Raw genomic sequence first — 16,457 nt, forward strand, 5'->3', positions numbered from 1 at the left:
AGCTCCCAGCCGCTCCTCCCCACGCCTGCAGCGGTGCCTGGGGTTGTTGTGCCCCCAGGGCAGGACCCGGCCCTGAGCCTTGCTGACCCTCACCCCATGGCCTGGGCCCATCGCCCCGGCCTGGCCAGGGCCCTCTGCACAGCCTTTCGGAGCAGCCGGGGCCGGCGGCCGGTTCCTGCTCCCGCCGCTCCGCGGGGCCTGGCCGCGGCGCTTCCCCCCGCGGCCCCCAGAGGGCGCCCCCGCTCCCCGCCGGGGCGCTGCGGCCGCCGCTGCCGAGCGCGGCCCGGCCCGGCCCGGCCTCCCCCGGCCCGGCCTCCCTCCCTCCCTCCTTCCCTCCCTCCCTCCCCGGCCCGGCCTCCCCCGGCCCGGCCCGGCCTCCCCCGGTCCCCGCCGCCTCCCACGCTGCGCGGCCCCCGCCCCCGTGGCCGCCGCGGCCGCACGCCCGGGCTGGCAGGCTGCGGGCGGCAGCGCCCGTAACAAGTGAGACGCCGCAGCCCTTCCTCCGGCGGCTGCTTGCGGGGAGGAGGCAGCGCCGCACGCCCCCCGGCTTCCACCCCGACGGGGCTATTTTCCCCCCTAATTTCCTTTTTTTTTTTTTTTTTTTTTGGTACTTTGGATATGGAGCCGCCGCGACTCTTTTGATACACGCCGGACGGCTTTTTTTTTTTTTTTTTTTTTTAATTTATTTTTGGGGCAGGATTTTCCTCTGTATGGTTTTCCAGCGGTGGGAGGACCCTTCCCCATCCTTCCCCGTCTCCTTGAGTTAGTTCCCTACACGCTCGGGAGCCTCGGAGCCTCCAGGACTGAATGCAACTTTTTTTCCTCCCTCCTCACCCCTTCCCCCTTTGCTGATCCCTGTCAGCAAGGACCGAAAAAAAAAGCAAAAAAAAAAGCCCCTGCGAGGAAGAGGAGGAGGAGGAGGAGGAGGAAGGGGCTGTGCGTGCATGTCTGGTTGCTGCTGGTGCTCAGGACCCGAATCTGTAGGTGTGCGTTGAAATATGGAGAATAGTCTTGGATGTGTTTGGGTACCAAAGCTGGCTTTTCTCCTCTTCGGGTTTACGCTGGCGAGCCTGCATCCTCGAGTCTCCGGTAAGTCAGTTCTGCCTTATTTGCCTTTGCGCTCCCGGGGCGAGGGTGATTTTTCTCCGCATCCCAAAACAACGTGCCCGTATCTCTTCTGCTGATGGACTTTTCTCCCCCTCTGCGAGCAGGATTTGGTTTTTCGGGGGGGTTTCGCTGTCGTTGCTGGCTAGCGTGAGGTTTTGCATCCCTTGCCGCGGATGGGAAGGGGGAACTGGGGTTAGAAGCGCCTTGCTTAGCCTTGGAGAGAAAGGGCAGCCCTGGAAAGAAGGAAATCCATGGAAAATAAAGGAGAAATGTGGCAGGAGGTGGCATAATAGGTGTGTAAGTGTGTGTGCAGTGGCGGCGGTAGGGTTAGTTCCCGTTTGCTTTTGCACCTGATCCCGCTTGCGATTGGATATATTTGCCTGTAGCTTTTTGGGTCTGTGTGCTGAAACCAAGGGAAAGGGTTGCCTTTACTGGGTAAAGGAATAAAAGCAAGGCAGAAAACGCAGTTATCTGCAAAGCATCTTCCAACTCTGTTAGGCTGCGATTCTTCGGGGCTGCACCTCTCTCGCCGCACTTGGCAGGGACATTTTCTAATTAAAAATGGCAAAGCCGGTTGTGTGTGGAACCGGGTTAGGGGAGGAACGGAGGGACGGAGGGACCGACACAGCGATGCTCGGGGGCTACTTGTGCGGGAGGTAGGGAAGGGCTCGGCGGTACCCAGATCTCGTCTTCAAAAAGAAAGAGAAATGGGAGCGTGAGCCAAGAAGTGTTAGGAAGTAAGAAAGTGCAGCTTGGCTTTGCAGGAGGCTCGGGGCGTGAGTGCATGGTGGAGGGGGATGCGGGCAAGGCAGCGTTATTCTCCGGTGCTCGTTTAATTCTCCAAAAGAAAGCGAGGAACACTTCAGTAGGAGAAACCTTGGGAAGGGGGAGTCTGGAAAATACAAAAAAGGCTCCGAGCACGCGTCTGTGCACACTGCGTTCGCAGCAGCGACGGAGGAACAATGGGAACCAACTCCCCACGCCACGCACACCAGCACTAAAGCAGGGTTTTGTGGCGGGGAAAGTGCTGCATACGAAGCGCTTTGCGAAAAGATCCTCGGTGTCTTCTGGCAAAGCTCAGGTTATCAGCTGTATGCAAACGGCAATTGCCCATGGAGGTGGCCCGTCCTTTGCACAAACAGGGGTATCTTTTGATTGTCCTGATTTTGGGGAGTTAGCAAGTAAACTGGAAGACGCTTCTCTGCCGGGAGGTTTATTTTGCGTGTGCGCGCGCTCGTGCATGCCTGTCCCCAGCATTGTCCTCTGCAATTACTTGCGTGGAAGGTGGGACCCGGGCAGCGGGAGCAGGGTAACGAGTAGGTGTCTCTCTTGCCTTTCCAGCTTAAAGGCTGGGAGACGGGAGACATGGCAGTGATCCTCCTTCGTGAAAGATGATTGACTTGCAGGCTCCTTTGCTGCCAAAGGAGGGGATGGAGCGAGAGCCTCTCTGTGTGAGTGCCTGAGGAGGGAAGGAAGCCGTGTGCTGTGTCAGGGGCCAGCCGTGCTGCAAACCCATTGCTCCCACAGCATCGGTATTGTTTTGCGGTACATGGAAGAAACAGGCTGTTTTCCAGCTGCACGTATCGGTTGTGCGTTTCACACCCCGTCTATGATACACAGGTGTTTATTACACTGTTTTCGAAGGTGGCATCTCTGCGTTGCACCCAATTCCTTGCGCTGTGCTTCACAAGCTGCAAATGGGCAAAGTTTTCCCTGCGTCGCAGCCCCGGGGGCCGTCGTGAGTTTGTGCTTTCCTGAGCATCCCCGTCGCCATCCCAAGTCAGCCGACAAAACCAAATAAAGCAGATCGTGCCCCTCTCGGGCAAGGCTGTGGCCTCTGCTCGCTCGCCGTGGCGTTCCCACTCCACTCGCTGCGGGCAGGAGGTGCGGGCAGGAGGCGCGGGCAGCGCGCTGTGCCTGGCACGGTCCCCGCGCAGCAGGGCAGGGGCAGGCAGCGAGCGCTGCTAACAAAGAGCTCCCGGAGATGCTGCACAATGGGGCCGGCTCCTCTCTTGCTCCCTGCCCGAAGCCCGGAGCTGCCGTGATCATGCAGGGGCGCGTTAAAAAACTTTGGTACCGAAGGGCAGCGGCGCGTCCGTGTGTGGGCAGGGACGCGCCGCTTCTGCGCCGGAGTCAGGTCCCATGCCATCGCGTGCGAGGGGCGAAATGTTTTGGGGGGTGAGACGGAAAGTAAAGCACAACATTGGACTTTTCCTGGTTAAAAACGTGTATATGTGGACGGAAGAAGAGATGATGGGCAGCATTTGCCATTTTGGAAAGGCCATGGAAAATATGTTCCTGATAAAGGCAGATGTAAATTATGTAGCGTTTGATCATTATGGTGCTGTATGGTTTGTTCCGTGCACGTATTAAAGTAACCACAAAATACTTTCCCTTTTTTTTTTTTTAATCTGTAGGTGGGAATTTAACTCAATCTCCAAGTTTTTTTGTGAATGGCTTCTGTGTTTGGTGTCTTTGACTCCCACTAGATCTTGGTGAGAAATTCAGCGTTAGCGCGGCATGTCAGAGCCCAGCGATGCCTGGGTACTATGGCAATCACTTCTGAGTGGTGCAGTATAAATCACCAGTGACCTGTCACAGCATCCATTTCACAGGCGCTGCCGTTGCCCTCCGTGTTACGAGGCGTGTGTAGGAGCTGGGTAACCTCCGTGCGTTCACAAGAGTATTTTTAAGAGTGGAAATGAACTTAGTTGAGGACGAGCAATTTACATTTGAGTAGTTGTCTTCTTTCTGTAGTTTCTTGAATGTTTTTGTATACAGCTCTCCTTGTTTCACGTCTTTTTGTCCTCACTCCCCCCTTCTCCACGTCCATATGGATACAGGACCAATGCTGACTTCAAATACAGAGTCAAGAATGTTTGTTTTTGATGAGATTATGCCAAGTGTAACGATGTCTAGATTTCACATTTAGTTCGTTTATCCTTGACTGCTACTCCCTTGTCCTTCCTAACACAAAACTTACTGTGAAAGGTCTATTCCAGGGCTCAAGACATGGCAGTGCCTTCAAGGTATTCTCCTTGTGTTTCTCGGTTTGTCTGAACCCTTCTTTGATTGCCTGTTTTACGCTGGGACGGTAAGATCTTCGGAGTGGGACTGTAAGGGCTTTGCTGTGCGGATTCACAGCAGGCTCGTGGTCCTCAGTGAGGGCTTCCAGGATCAAAATGATAAATAAATACATCTGCGCTTCTCAAACTTAGGGAAGAAAACCTGTGGGACTGCTCGTTCCAGATGCAACTTGCAATCCAGGCGAGTTCTTCACATCATCTGACCGAGCTTAAGTTCAGAGCTAGTGCGCTGACCTTGCTGTTTGCATTTCCCCGGAGCAGCCCGGGTGGAGATGGAGGAGCAAGCGCCGCCTTCTCCCAACCCACCCAGGCTTTCACTCTGCTGCCAAGGAAGCGGAGAGCCTGGTTTTGCATCCCCGTCCTGTCTCATAGTTTGACTGGCAAAAGACGGTGCTGTAGCTGGGCTGGTATTTCCCAGTAGGCTGTTGTTTAACACCATCCTGCAATAATCTGGGTTCTGCCTGAGCTCGGTCCCTGAAGCGTGTGTTGCCTGTGACGCCTGGGTTGGCCTCTTCTAACGGGAGGCTGCTGTCAATCCAGTGACATGACAGCTAAAATAACTCTTGCAGTCATTCATCAGATGCTCAGCACACGGATTTTCTACCAGATGTCCTTTGGAGGGCCAGTACTGATTTTTTAAATGTTATTTTTGTAAGATAAAATAATGCCACGTAACTGAGTGTTTCCTACGTGCCTGCTCGCGTGGCATATCCAGCTGCAGGGATAAAATTCTGTGATGGGCGTGCACCTCCATTCTTGATGGAAAAGGTTGTTGCAGAGACTTCAGCAAACATACTAATGTGAGTAAGCTGTGAAAGAAGTTTGCCCTTTCCTGGTATTTGAACGTCTTACTAGACTAAAGCTTGCCGGTTCCCCTTCATGCTGGCCTAAGAGAAGGCTTAGCTGTGCCGCTGTAGGGACGCTCAGACTCGAAGGCTACGCGTGAGCCAACAGGTAGGTTCTCGCCTCAGGTTTGCTATTGCAAATCCTTTGATGGATGCGATTTATAGAAGTTAGTTGCTTCGGGTATTGAACGAAGTGGTTGCGAAAGAAGCTGATGCTCAGAGAGGGGACCACGTTTTCCCGTGCCTGATTTTCCCTTCTGCTGAAACGCAGCTCTGTAGCAGCATGAGTCAGTGCAGCCAGTTTCTTTGTTGTAATACAAATAGATGTAAATTTCTTAAAATGTTGGCCTTGCCTGAATAAAAAGTATACTGACAAATTCCACTGAGGCTTTCATGATTAATTAACTAAAAGCAAAAAAAAAAATTCCCTTGCTCTGTTAAAATTATCCCTTGGGTGAAACATTGACCTAAATTTTTTATTTCCATTGGAATCCAAAGTAAACACGCTGGCCCTGTCCTCGTTTCCCTTACATCCCTCTTACCGTGGCCACGGAGCCCCGGGCTGGACGGAGGTGCTCCCGCCCGGGAGCGAGAGCATCGGCTCCGGAGGCAGCACCCAAGTCTGCAGGGTGCAGAGCGGTCCCCGCTCCTCCAGAAGGCATCCGCCACCGGGCGCCGCTTGCTATTCCCGGAGTCTCTGAACACCCTTATTTTTAATTTGCCCAAGGGATTTCCTTTCTTCGTGCTGGCCTGAAAATTCATCGGGCAAAAAATAGGTGCCACAATGTTCCTCATCCGAACTGGGAGGTTGTGCCGGAGGCAGAGCTGAGCTCAGGTGATTTGCAGGCTTCAGTACCGGTGTTTATGCCGTTTTCTATCCGGTTCCCTGGTGAATGTTTCTGATGTTCACTTCAAAGAATTTCTTGTCAAATATTTGTTGTGGGGATGGCTTAAATCGTTATTGGTTCTGGTCCTTGGGAGATAAATCTACTTTATGTGTCCATTACCGATCTCCTCCTCCCCATCCCCTTCTGTAAACTTCACAGTCTGTTTTACCACTTCTGCGGTTGAAAAGCAACTGTGGTCTCCTCTGCAAGATAAAGGATGGTTGGGAATCTTTTTTTTAATATGGGTGGAGAGGCTTGGGCATTTGAGATTTGCTGCTTTGGGTCTTCTGCAGAGCCTCCTGTAAGGAAAACTATCAAACTATGGAAAGCGATGGCTGGAAGTGAAGTGTGTCTCCTGATTTCTGACAGTAAATTCACTGGTAAAATAGAGTGTATTATTCCTGAAAGATAACACATCAGATAATTGTAAACCTAGCAGAATTGTTTCTTTCTGACAACGTTTCTCAATTTCAGCTTTGATGTGAAGGGCTACAGCTAAATTGGGCTAATGACAGAACATCTTGCTCGAGAGTTTGGATGTGTCTGCACTATAAAGGAAACTGAATTCTTGGAGAGGCGCGATAAACGCACAGTTAAATGTCTCAATTTCTGTCTCGGTTGATGGCAGTCATTTGTCGATGGTAATGCCAATATGTGCTGTAATTTTATAAATGCTCTGAAGTATTCAAAATACATTGAAAACTACTCTAAATTGCTGCCCGAAGTTTAAGCAAAATATTGGTTGTCAAACAGAGAAGCTGAAGGAATAGTATCTTCTTGGAAATCGCATTACTGGCTGAAAACCGGGGATCTTCTTGCCCTGCAAAGTAGAGTTTGAAACAGGGAGATGACTGATGTTTCGATGATTTTGTTTACTTTTATAGTGCTTTATGAACAATCAGATTCACTGGTTTGATCAGGTGCACCCTCTCCCGGGCTCGAGGGCTCACGAGGTGCCTCCTCTCCCAGCTTGGAATCAGAAGGTGAACAGCAACCAACTTTGCTTTGATATCAACCAACAAAGCTTTGATATCCATTTCCGTCTGTCTTGGGAAACTGCATCCTGAGCAGCCAAGAAGTTTGACTCATTGAAACAAATACTGTCGTTCTCTTGTGGGGTCTTACAGCAAAACCAAAGGGTGACAAAAATAGGTAAAGTGTGAAATAAAGATACTGGAAATTACACAGAATAACTCCTGCTCTGTGCATGTAGCTTCCTGGATGGCGAAACAACCCCCAACCACCAATGCAGGTGTTCATGGAAACATTTGTTTTAGTTGGAGAGGGTAGGGTAGTTGGACGCTTCATGTGACACTGTTACGAAACGCGGAATTTATCCAAATCACGGAGGTGGTGCTTGCACAACATGGATGTACCGTGGGATGAGGATGTACCGGGGGAGGTGAAGGCTGCTCGTTGGGGAGTGGATGGAGAGCTTTATAAATTGCAGGGTTGTGACTCTTTTGAGAGGCTCTGTAGATTAGCTGAGCGAAGGTCAGCTCTTCAATCACCAGAAGAGCTCTGCAATGAATGACAGTCTCCTAGTTCGTATTTTTATCATTTATATATAATAATAGTTTCACAGCCTGGTGTCCGCGTTCTGTATACCCTGTCAGTCAATGGGGGCTTCAGATGTTGTGCTGACAGGGCCTGTGTTTGTCCTGCACAGGTGAGGAGCTACATTTTCTGTATTTCCAAGTTGCCTTTGCTTATTGCTTTCCTTTTTTTCCCCTCAATATCATAGCTCCGTTCTGGTCTCCTATTTCTCAAGTTTTTGTTTGCTCCCACCTCACACCTTCCACCGCCTCCACAGTTGCCCGATGCTTGATCAAATCTCGGTGCAGCACTGCAAGTACAGACTGTTTTGGTAGAAGTAGCAGCAAGGTTACTCTTGGATATGGGTAGTTTCTACAATGAAAGATTAAGAAAATAGAGAGATCATAGCATTATAAATTGGGCTAAAGCTAACTATTATTTTGCAGTTCCCTGCTTGCTCTTGGGTACACTGAGTAGAGAGAGAGTGTCATAAAAAATAGTGGCACAGAGTTTGTATGCTCTGCTTGGTTGGCCACAGATGTCCCAAGGCAAAGCAACTAAAGCGACGTCCTCACTTGAGTCCTGTCTATGATCCACTTGTGCATGTGCTTGAGATCTTGCGGCCAGGACGGGAGCAGATAATGTTTCCACTAAAAGAGGAGTCATTTGCTGATTTAGTCTGTTCTGCATAGGGACAGTCCGTATAACTTCACCTGTTCGCCTTGCAGCGCTGTGATGGGCTGGAGAACATTCTCCCTTGGCATAGCTAACTGCATTCACTGGGTTGCTTTTGGCTTGCTTGTTTTTCCTTTGCTTCTCATTTGAATTTGCTTGGCTTTAGTTTCTTGCCGCTGGTTCTTGCTGTGCCTTTCCCCGCTAAATTAACAGTGAGTTCTCCCTGAGAAGGTATGAAGTGCAGTGAAGGCACGTCTTCATATCCTTTCTGACAAGCTGAACAGATTGATGCTGCATGGATGCTCCGGTGCTGCCTGAAGGGCCAGGCAGCCTGATCTGCCTGCGCTGCTGCCTGTGCAGCCGGAGCCTGCGCCCGTCCTGGCCCATCCCACGCCGATGGCTGTGCTGCCGGCAGGCGCGATCCTAGTGAGCCAGAGGCGGTTGCTCTTGGCGTAGCTGAAAACCGACCTCATGAATATTTTTTGTAGAGGCTTAGTCCAGGTTCCTTGTCTCTTTTTCTTGGAGTATATTTTGAGGAGGAACATAAAAGTGCCCAGTAGCCAAATGTGGTTCAGTGAATCTGAGAAATCTTGGTTCAAAAAGTGTCTGAAGGCTTGTGCCTGTGTTAACGGTGTGACCTGCAGCTAAACTGGTGGGCATTTCTGGCTGTCAAGCTCCGAGCAGTAATTAGACAAAACATGACAGCTCTGGCCAAGGTCAATTGATGTAATTGTGTAAAGTGTTTTTTTCTAAAGGTAGGACTCCCCAAAGCGTTGGAATTAAAAACTGAAGGTTACTTCCCTAGGAGTGGAGTTGACTTAGGAGCAAGGAGTGGGCTATCTTCCATGGAACGTCAGGAAGACATGCCAGGGCAGGTTTAGGTTGGACATTAGGAAAAGGTTCATCACCCAGAGGGTGGTGGAGCACTGAAACAGGCTCCCCAGGGAGGCAGTCATGGCGCCAAGCCTGACAACATTCAAGAAGCATTTGGACAACGCCCTCAGCCACGTGGTGTGAATTTTGGGGTTGTCCTATGCAGGGACTGGAGTTGGACTTGATGATCCTTGCGGGTCCCTTCCAACTCAGGACATTCTGTGTTTCTATGATTCTATCTCGGGGCTGGCAGCAGGTACCGAGCAGAGCTGGGTGTTTCATCCTTAGCTCACAGCTACCCAAAAGGGCTCGTTCAGTGGAGAGTTCGTCCATGAACCTCCTTCCCCCTGAGTCTCTCTCTGACACTCTTCCCGTCACTAGCCAAAGACTAAAAAAACCGTTGAGTTTCTATCCACAATATTCATTCTTTGTTTTCCTCTTAGAAGCATCAGGGGAAGGAGGAAGATGTTTAAAAGGCTCTGAGAGGCCTTCGTCCATATTCCCTTCCTTTTTTTTTTTTTTCTTCTCTGCCTTCTGATGCTCAGAAGAAGAGGAAAAAAGCCCTTAAAACTTTCCCTCTGCTCCTCCCTGGTGCTGAAGACACGTGACAGACCGCGGTCATGGTGAGACCCGAATCGTAGAGTCAGAGAATCATTAAGGTTGGGAAAGACCTCTGAGATCATCGAGTCCAACTGTTGACCTAACTGCCAGGCCCACCTCTACCCCATGTCCCTAAGCACCACATCCACACGTTTTTTGAACACTTCCAGGGACTGTGATTGCACCACTTCCCTGGGCAGCCTGTGCCAGGGCCTGACCACTCTCTCCATGAAGAAATTTTTCCTAATATCCAATCTAAATCTCCCCTGGTACAACTTGAGGCCGTTTCCTCTCGTCCTGTTGCTTGCTACCTACCAAATGCACCAACTTGTTGACTGCTGAAGAAGCAGTGCATTTTCTTGCTCGGGTTACGGTTTTGATTGCTGTGGTCTTGGTGGCAGGTGCTTCTGTCAGATCCCAGGGAAGGACCGACGCAACTTTTCTGTAGGTCTGTAATTAGTAATTGCAGTTTTGGCTGGAGTTTGTCCTGAAGCACCCGCAGAACAGTCTGAGCGAGGGCTCTGAAGAAGGGTGCTCTAGCAAAAGCGGGTGTGTGTTTCAGGAGCTGGCTGTAGATGGCATTTCATATATATATATACATATATTTAATGTGGTTGCAGTGATGTGGGGTTTTCATAGAATCATAGAATCGTTAAGGTTGGAAAAGACCCTTAAGATCATCGAGTCCAACCGTTAACCCAGCACTACCAAGCCCACCACTAAACCATGTCCTCGAGCACCACATCTATCCGTTCTTTAAATACCTCCAGGGATGGAGACTCAACCACTTCCCTGGGCAGCCTGTTCCAATGCTTGACCACCCTTTCGGTGAAGAAGTTTTTCCTGATATCTAACCTAAACTTCCCCTGGCACAGCTTGAGGCCATTTCCTCTCATTTTCCCCATATTCATCAAATTCTGTAAATTTTGTACTCATCTTCCAAATGTCATGGTGCTTTTCATACAGCGTTCCTCTTATCCAAAGTGAAAATCCTTTTTCCTAGTTTGTCTTGCCTTTATTGTATTATAGATGCTGCTGAACATGCTATTGGCACAACTGGTTACCCTAATATCCTACCTGTTGTTTATAAATTTGGCAAAAAGGCCCGTGATTCCCCATGCTGCTTTGGAAGGAAGCTTCCTACATGGTTTTCTGCTCAGAAGGCTGAAAAAGTTTAGATGAATTATTGAAGAGGAGTTTGTCATACATATAAAAGTAGTTAACGGTCTTGGATTTAGACTTTGCTGTTAAAAAGGACATTGGGATTTTAACGTGTTTATTTACGGGGGCTCCAGACCTTTTTATTTTCCCTGGACACGATGAATACCTCATCCTCCTGTGTGAGAAACGAGGTGAAGCAAGTTAAAAAATTCACTGAATCTGACAGCTCTTGTTTTACCGTTCGTGATTAGGAGGATGCAAAGCGGTAGATGGTTTCATACCGCTGGATAGCGTCAGAATGGCTTTTTTCGGTGTCCACAGAGATTTATAAACATAGAAATTTTCTGTGCCTGTGACAGAGATGCCAAAAGGGGCTGATATTTCCCCGATATTAACTGGTATTTCCCTGATATTAAGTGTTGGTAGGACATTTAGCAAACCAGCAGTATAAGGACGCTTAGAAAAAGGTATTAACGCATAAGATTTTAAAGTGCTGTAGGACTGAGGGTGTTGTACGTGCAATGCTTTTTGCAAAAATCATGGGGTTTTATGGTTTTAGATTTCCGACTCTAATTGTTTTTGGTATTAAAAGTAAGGGGAAACTCGGTTTGTGGAAATTAAAGCAACTGTGTGCCTTGGAATAGCAGGTGTGTGTTGTAAGAAATATATTCAGTTCTAGTGGAGACTGTTACAGGTGGCGGTTTGCCGTGATCACCCTCTCACGCAAGTGTTATTCATTCTTTGTTTTCATTAATCTGAAATAAAGGTCATCGGGATGAGAGATCAGGAGAAAACTGGGTAAACAGCTGTATTTCCATACTGCCCACACAATTCTCCGAGTCCACAGTAATGGAGAATAAATCAGATTTTTTTTTAATCCATCAAATTTTAATGATTTAAACAATTATAAAAAGAGAGAGAAAGGTTGTTTCAATACATTAGGCCAGATTCTCAACCTGAAAAAATCTCTGCTGACTTCTGCAGAGACACCTTCACATCAACAAAATCCTCCTAACGCAATTTGTTGTTGATCATTTGCATTCCTTATATGCTCACGTAGACGCTGATTCTCTGCCACCAAATGGCAGGTGTATTGGTATTAAAAAGGTTGTTAACATCTCTCCGGAGGGGGATATTCTGTTACCAGTAACTCTATCAAGCTTTTCCATCTGTGGAGGGAATTTGTCAGAAGCTGGTGTTTTGTTATTAAAAGTATTAGTTATCTCTTGATTTGTGTCTAATTGAATTACATCATTAATAGAACTCAATTACAATCAATGGAAAATGATATCACCGCAAGGACAGTGGCCGCTCGAGGTTGTGAGTAATGCTTTGTGCTCACCCAACCAGGCACAAATGGGGCAGCGCCGTGACTCTCTTAATGAAGAAATTTTCCGATCCCGACCGAGGGGAGGTTTCCTACTTAAATGGGCGCCCTGGCTTGGAGCCACCCAAATCCCTTGGCACCGTCGCTTCATTGCAAATTGTTTTTTGTGAATCAAGTATGAAATGGTTTTAATCTCAAACATGTCATAAAATAATACTCTGGCTCCCCCTCCCCCTTATGCTCCCTACATAAGATTAATCTGTCTTTATCACAAATTCTTGAAGTACCGTGGAGTGAGGCCATCGATGAAGAATCACGGGGGGCATCCCTGTGCGTGCCGAGTCCGGGCTGTTGGTGTTGTGTTGTTACTCCTCCTTTTCACACCAGAGCTCGCAGAACATCCCAGGAATGACAAGTGCATCCATCAATATCTACAAAACTAGCTAGCTTTCCACAAGACACCAAACCCATGAGAGTCCGGAGAACAAGCTCAAATCCAAACAGAGAGAAACCAGAGCAGAGTCCAAAGTGGAAGTATCAGAGCGCTGGATTTCCAGGTTTTTGCTGAGTCTGCAGAAATCAGGTGTAGGCTCTTGCGTGGTGGTTTAATTTGCTGCCCACCAGAGATGGGCACCAACTCCTGCTGGTGGCAGCGAGACCTCTGGCTGCAGCAGAAGTGTGAAAGAAAGATGCTACAGTGACAATACAGAACAAACAAGATTATCCATCACCCACGAGACTCGGAGAGCTATACCGTCAGGAGTATGTTATAGCGGAACCCTGGGCTATATTATACCATTAATTTTTTTTAAAGTAATACTCTTGACAGGTTTTAATGGGAAATTCCACTTACAAATCAATGGTGTGATTCAGTCCTGTATTTATTAACACATTCCTCAGATTGCAGATGAGTGAAACTACCTGAGTACAATTCAAATGGCTCTTAAATGTGGAGTGTGATAGTATTTGAGTGTCCGATAATTTATATTGCCAGCCTCTGTCTCAGTAAATGAGATCTGTCTCTCTGCATTAATATGCCAAATACCTGGTAGCAATAACTATTTCATTAGTTCTGATTGTTCCTGACATCTCCTACATCACCGGGAGTTTCCCCGCATCGCCCTTTGCTGGGCTCCAGGCTTTGCCGCTAAATGCTCTGTTCCCATATGGTAGGTAAATGGGTTGTGTCAGAAATAAGTAAACCTTTATACAAGGTCAGTCTGGGTCAGTGCATGACTAAGAAAACATCAAAAAAATGCAGCCAGGCACTCCTGGAGCTGGGGTTAACTTTCCCGGTTTTCTCAGTCGGCTAAATGAATGTTGATGCAGAGGTTTCCATCCCAAGTGCTTCTCCTTGGCTGAGCTGTAGAGCTAAAGGTCCTGTGGTCCTTCCCATGAGTAAACCTGGTGCTGAGGCCAGTCTCCTTTGAGATAGAGGTTTTTTTTTTTCTCTAATTTTCTATTAGGTTTTCAATCATACCGGTTCTAAAATCTCATTTTCTCAAGGGGCTCCGTGACGCTGCCACGGCCTTGTAAGCATCCCATTGCCGCTCCTCCACGAAGTTAAATGAGGATGGGGAGGTGCTTATCACGGTTAAGGCTAAACAACTGCAAACACCTCTGAAGGATGGTAAAATGCTTTGGGATTCCTGTAGTAAAAGAGGACGACACAACAGTAATGTATGGCTGTCGTAAAATGCTGATCATCCTAACGCTAGTAAGCTCCGAATGAGACTAGAGTTAGCCTGACAATAAATTAGATTTTAAAAGGTAATTCAGTGAATGTATGATGAAAATTGGGCCTCTTAGTATACGATCTGTCAGCAACTTATCTGAATTTGTTTCTCATTTTTTGTAGAACGTTTCTTGACGGCGTACACGTTACTCTCTAATAGAAAAAAAGGGAGCAGCTAATGGTTTGTAAAATCCACCCCAAGGAATAGCCTACTTGGCTCCTGGGAGGAAGTTGGTCTTTTTATAATCGGTAAACATTTTCCCAAAAATCTTTGGCAGATGCCTCCCAAAACTATGACTGGAGAGCCCATATTCCTTCTTTGCGGTCGTTGGTCTTAAAATGGGAAGTGCTGACGGCCTTCCCTCACCCCTCTGTTACTCCATGAAATACGTTCCTGGCATTCGCAGCCCTAGTAAGCTGAAGAGAGGATTGCCTTTGAGCGGCAACGGGTGACTTCTCAGCATGGCTCGTAGCGTCATTTTGCTGCTCGTTAATGGCTTTCCTAAGCAGATGCATGGTAACCTCACACGAAATTAAAAGCGGCGACTCAACAGGCGAATAACAAAACTGGGGGCAAGTATCAACTTCATGGTTTGTACTTCAGGAATAACCATAATGTTTCCAGCCCAGGACTTAATTGTCAACTGTCGGGACTAGAAGGGCTACAGCTAATGAACACATCCCGTCCTTTGCTTTTACCTTCTTGTAAATCCCGCTTTCTACTTTTTTTTTTTTTGTCCTGCGGTAGTTATGTTCATCGTGACAGAAAGTCAATTTAAGCGGAGGAGGAGGGAGTAGGACAGTACAAGACACGACAGCGCTGCGCTCAATGTGTGCTGCAAAGCCCAGTGAAGGCTGGACTCTGGATCCAGCCCAGCAGCTCGAAATGCTGGGATGGCTTTTTTGTGTCTTGTAGCTTTGGGCTTCAGTTTGGTGGATATCCTTAAATACGTAACAAATCTGCATCTGATATCTAGGGGAGAAAACACCTTAAATGATCACAAAAGAGGCAGGTTGGAGGAAGAGCGGAGGAAGGGGCCGTTGCGTCCCGTTAGCATCAGCTCTTGCAGGTGCCTAGCTGCTGTCTTCTGCTCGTACGCCCACAGTTAAAACAGCTGCCAGATTTGGGATCAGAAGGGAATTTTCCCCTAACAGTCAGATTGCCAGGGACTGTTTTTTCTCCCCTTTCCTGTATAGTAGGGTCTGCTGGGCTTCCTGGCATCTTGTGCGACATTCAGGGACATCAGTATCCCCACGTCTCCTCTGGTAGTTACAATTCCTGGTCTTTCTGAGGTCTTAAGAAGGGTGCCTGCAAGTATTTTGGGGGTTCATGGCATGCGGTGAAGTTCCATGGACCTTTCTGCAGTAGGTGTCCATTGCGTAGCTCTTCTGTGGAGTGGCCTTGATGACCCTGGTTGTCCTCTCCCATCCAAAGCCCCGCGCGGGATCATTCCATCTGCACGTTTGGTCAAATTGGAGCCCTGCCAGCTGGGCCCTCCCCGCTGTGAGCGATACCCGGTGGGAAAGAATCTCTTTTAACTTCACATTCCTGGAAGCTTGTCGTCTAAAGGCATAGTAACGTATATTAATCTGTGGAGAAAAATAGTCACCTCCAGGTGGTGAATTGTCTGACCCGCCTTGATGTCTATCTCGGGATAATGGTAACCTTCACGAGGTACCTACTTTATTCCTCCATAACTGAAATTCATTTCTCTGACTGTATAGCATTAAGAAAACCTTAACATCAATATTAAAAAAAGACACTGACTTTTTCAGCCTTGTGCAAATGATTTCTAATGTGAGCTTGGTATTGAATTAACAAAGTGACCTTTGTGGCGTTTACCTAGAGCACGGAGCACGGGCAAAGGGAAAAACGGAGCTGCCGTAATTAGGGGCGCTGCAGACAGCAGGGCACTTTTATCAAAGCTTGCCTTGGAGCATCGGATGCCTCCAGCAAGAATCTGTAAGTGGAAGCAGAGGCGAGGAAATGCTTATTATCAGAGGGTTAGGGCAGATCCTCTTGAAACTTTGTTGTCTACTAGATCACGCTAAAGAAAAGGAGCTGAAAGTCGGCAAACCGTCCTCTACATTAGGAAAGAGCAAAAAGCAATTTCTTCTGTCAGTGTTTTCAGGTCATTCCTGCAACCCTGCTGAGTGACCCGTTTGCTTCGAGAAGCACACCCTCCTCATTTTGGGTAGTGCATCAGTCAGGGAATTTTCTTTTTTTTTAAATGAAAGACTTCGTAAGTATCCTGTAATAAGAGATTATTTATTTATTTTATTATTTTTCTAACAAATTAAATGTAAAATAAACAGAAATATACTTTCAGCTGAACTGGACCAGGACATATCCCTCCTGCCAAGGTCTAAAGTGAGAGAACTTACTGCCAGTCTTACCGCGGGTAAGCAGTGAGCGTGGATCGTAATGAAGATGGTGTACGAAGATTAAAACATAAACAAGCAGACTTTCTCCCTTCTCTTCATCACTGAAGGAAAAGTAGTATTTCAGCAAGTTGTAGCTGTCGGTGCCCATATCCTCATGGGGTGTGCAGCCCTGGCTCCCACCCTGCCTTTCTCCAGCTGTTAGCAGCTGTCCCGGGCTGATGTGGATGGGTGGCAGTGGAC

The 16,457-nt window shown here is 48.0% G+C and overlaps 1 protein-coding gene across 1 annotated transcript in view; it reads left to right on the forward strand.

Annotated features, from left to right (window-relative positions):
• Positions 1-998: 998 nt before the first annotated feature.
• LOC309601491 (netrin receptor DCC-like) overlaps positions 999-16,457 on the forward strand; it is a gene marked incomplete at both ends in the record, with an annotated part of 597,648 nt that continues 582,189 nt past the window's right edge. The window contains one exon of the mRNA XM_082334517.1: positions 999-1,089. Coding sequence (XP_082190643.1) covers positions 999-1,089 — 91 coding nt within the window. The remainder of the gene's footprint in view (positions 1,090-16,457) is intronic.

This window comes from Platalea leucorodia (genome assembly GCF_965183815.1).
Source record: "Platalea leucorodia genome assembly, chromosome: W".
NCBI lineage: Eukaryota > Metazoa > Chordata > Aves > Pelecaniformes > Threskiornithidae > Platalea > Platalea leucorodia.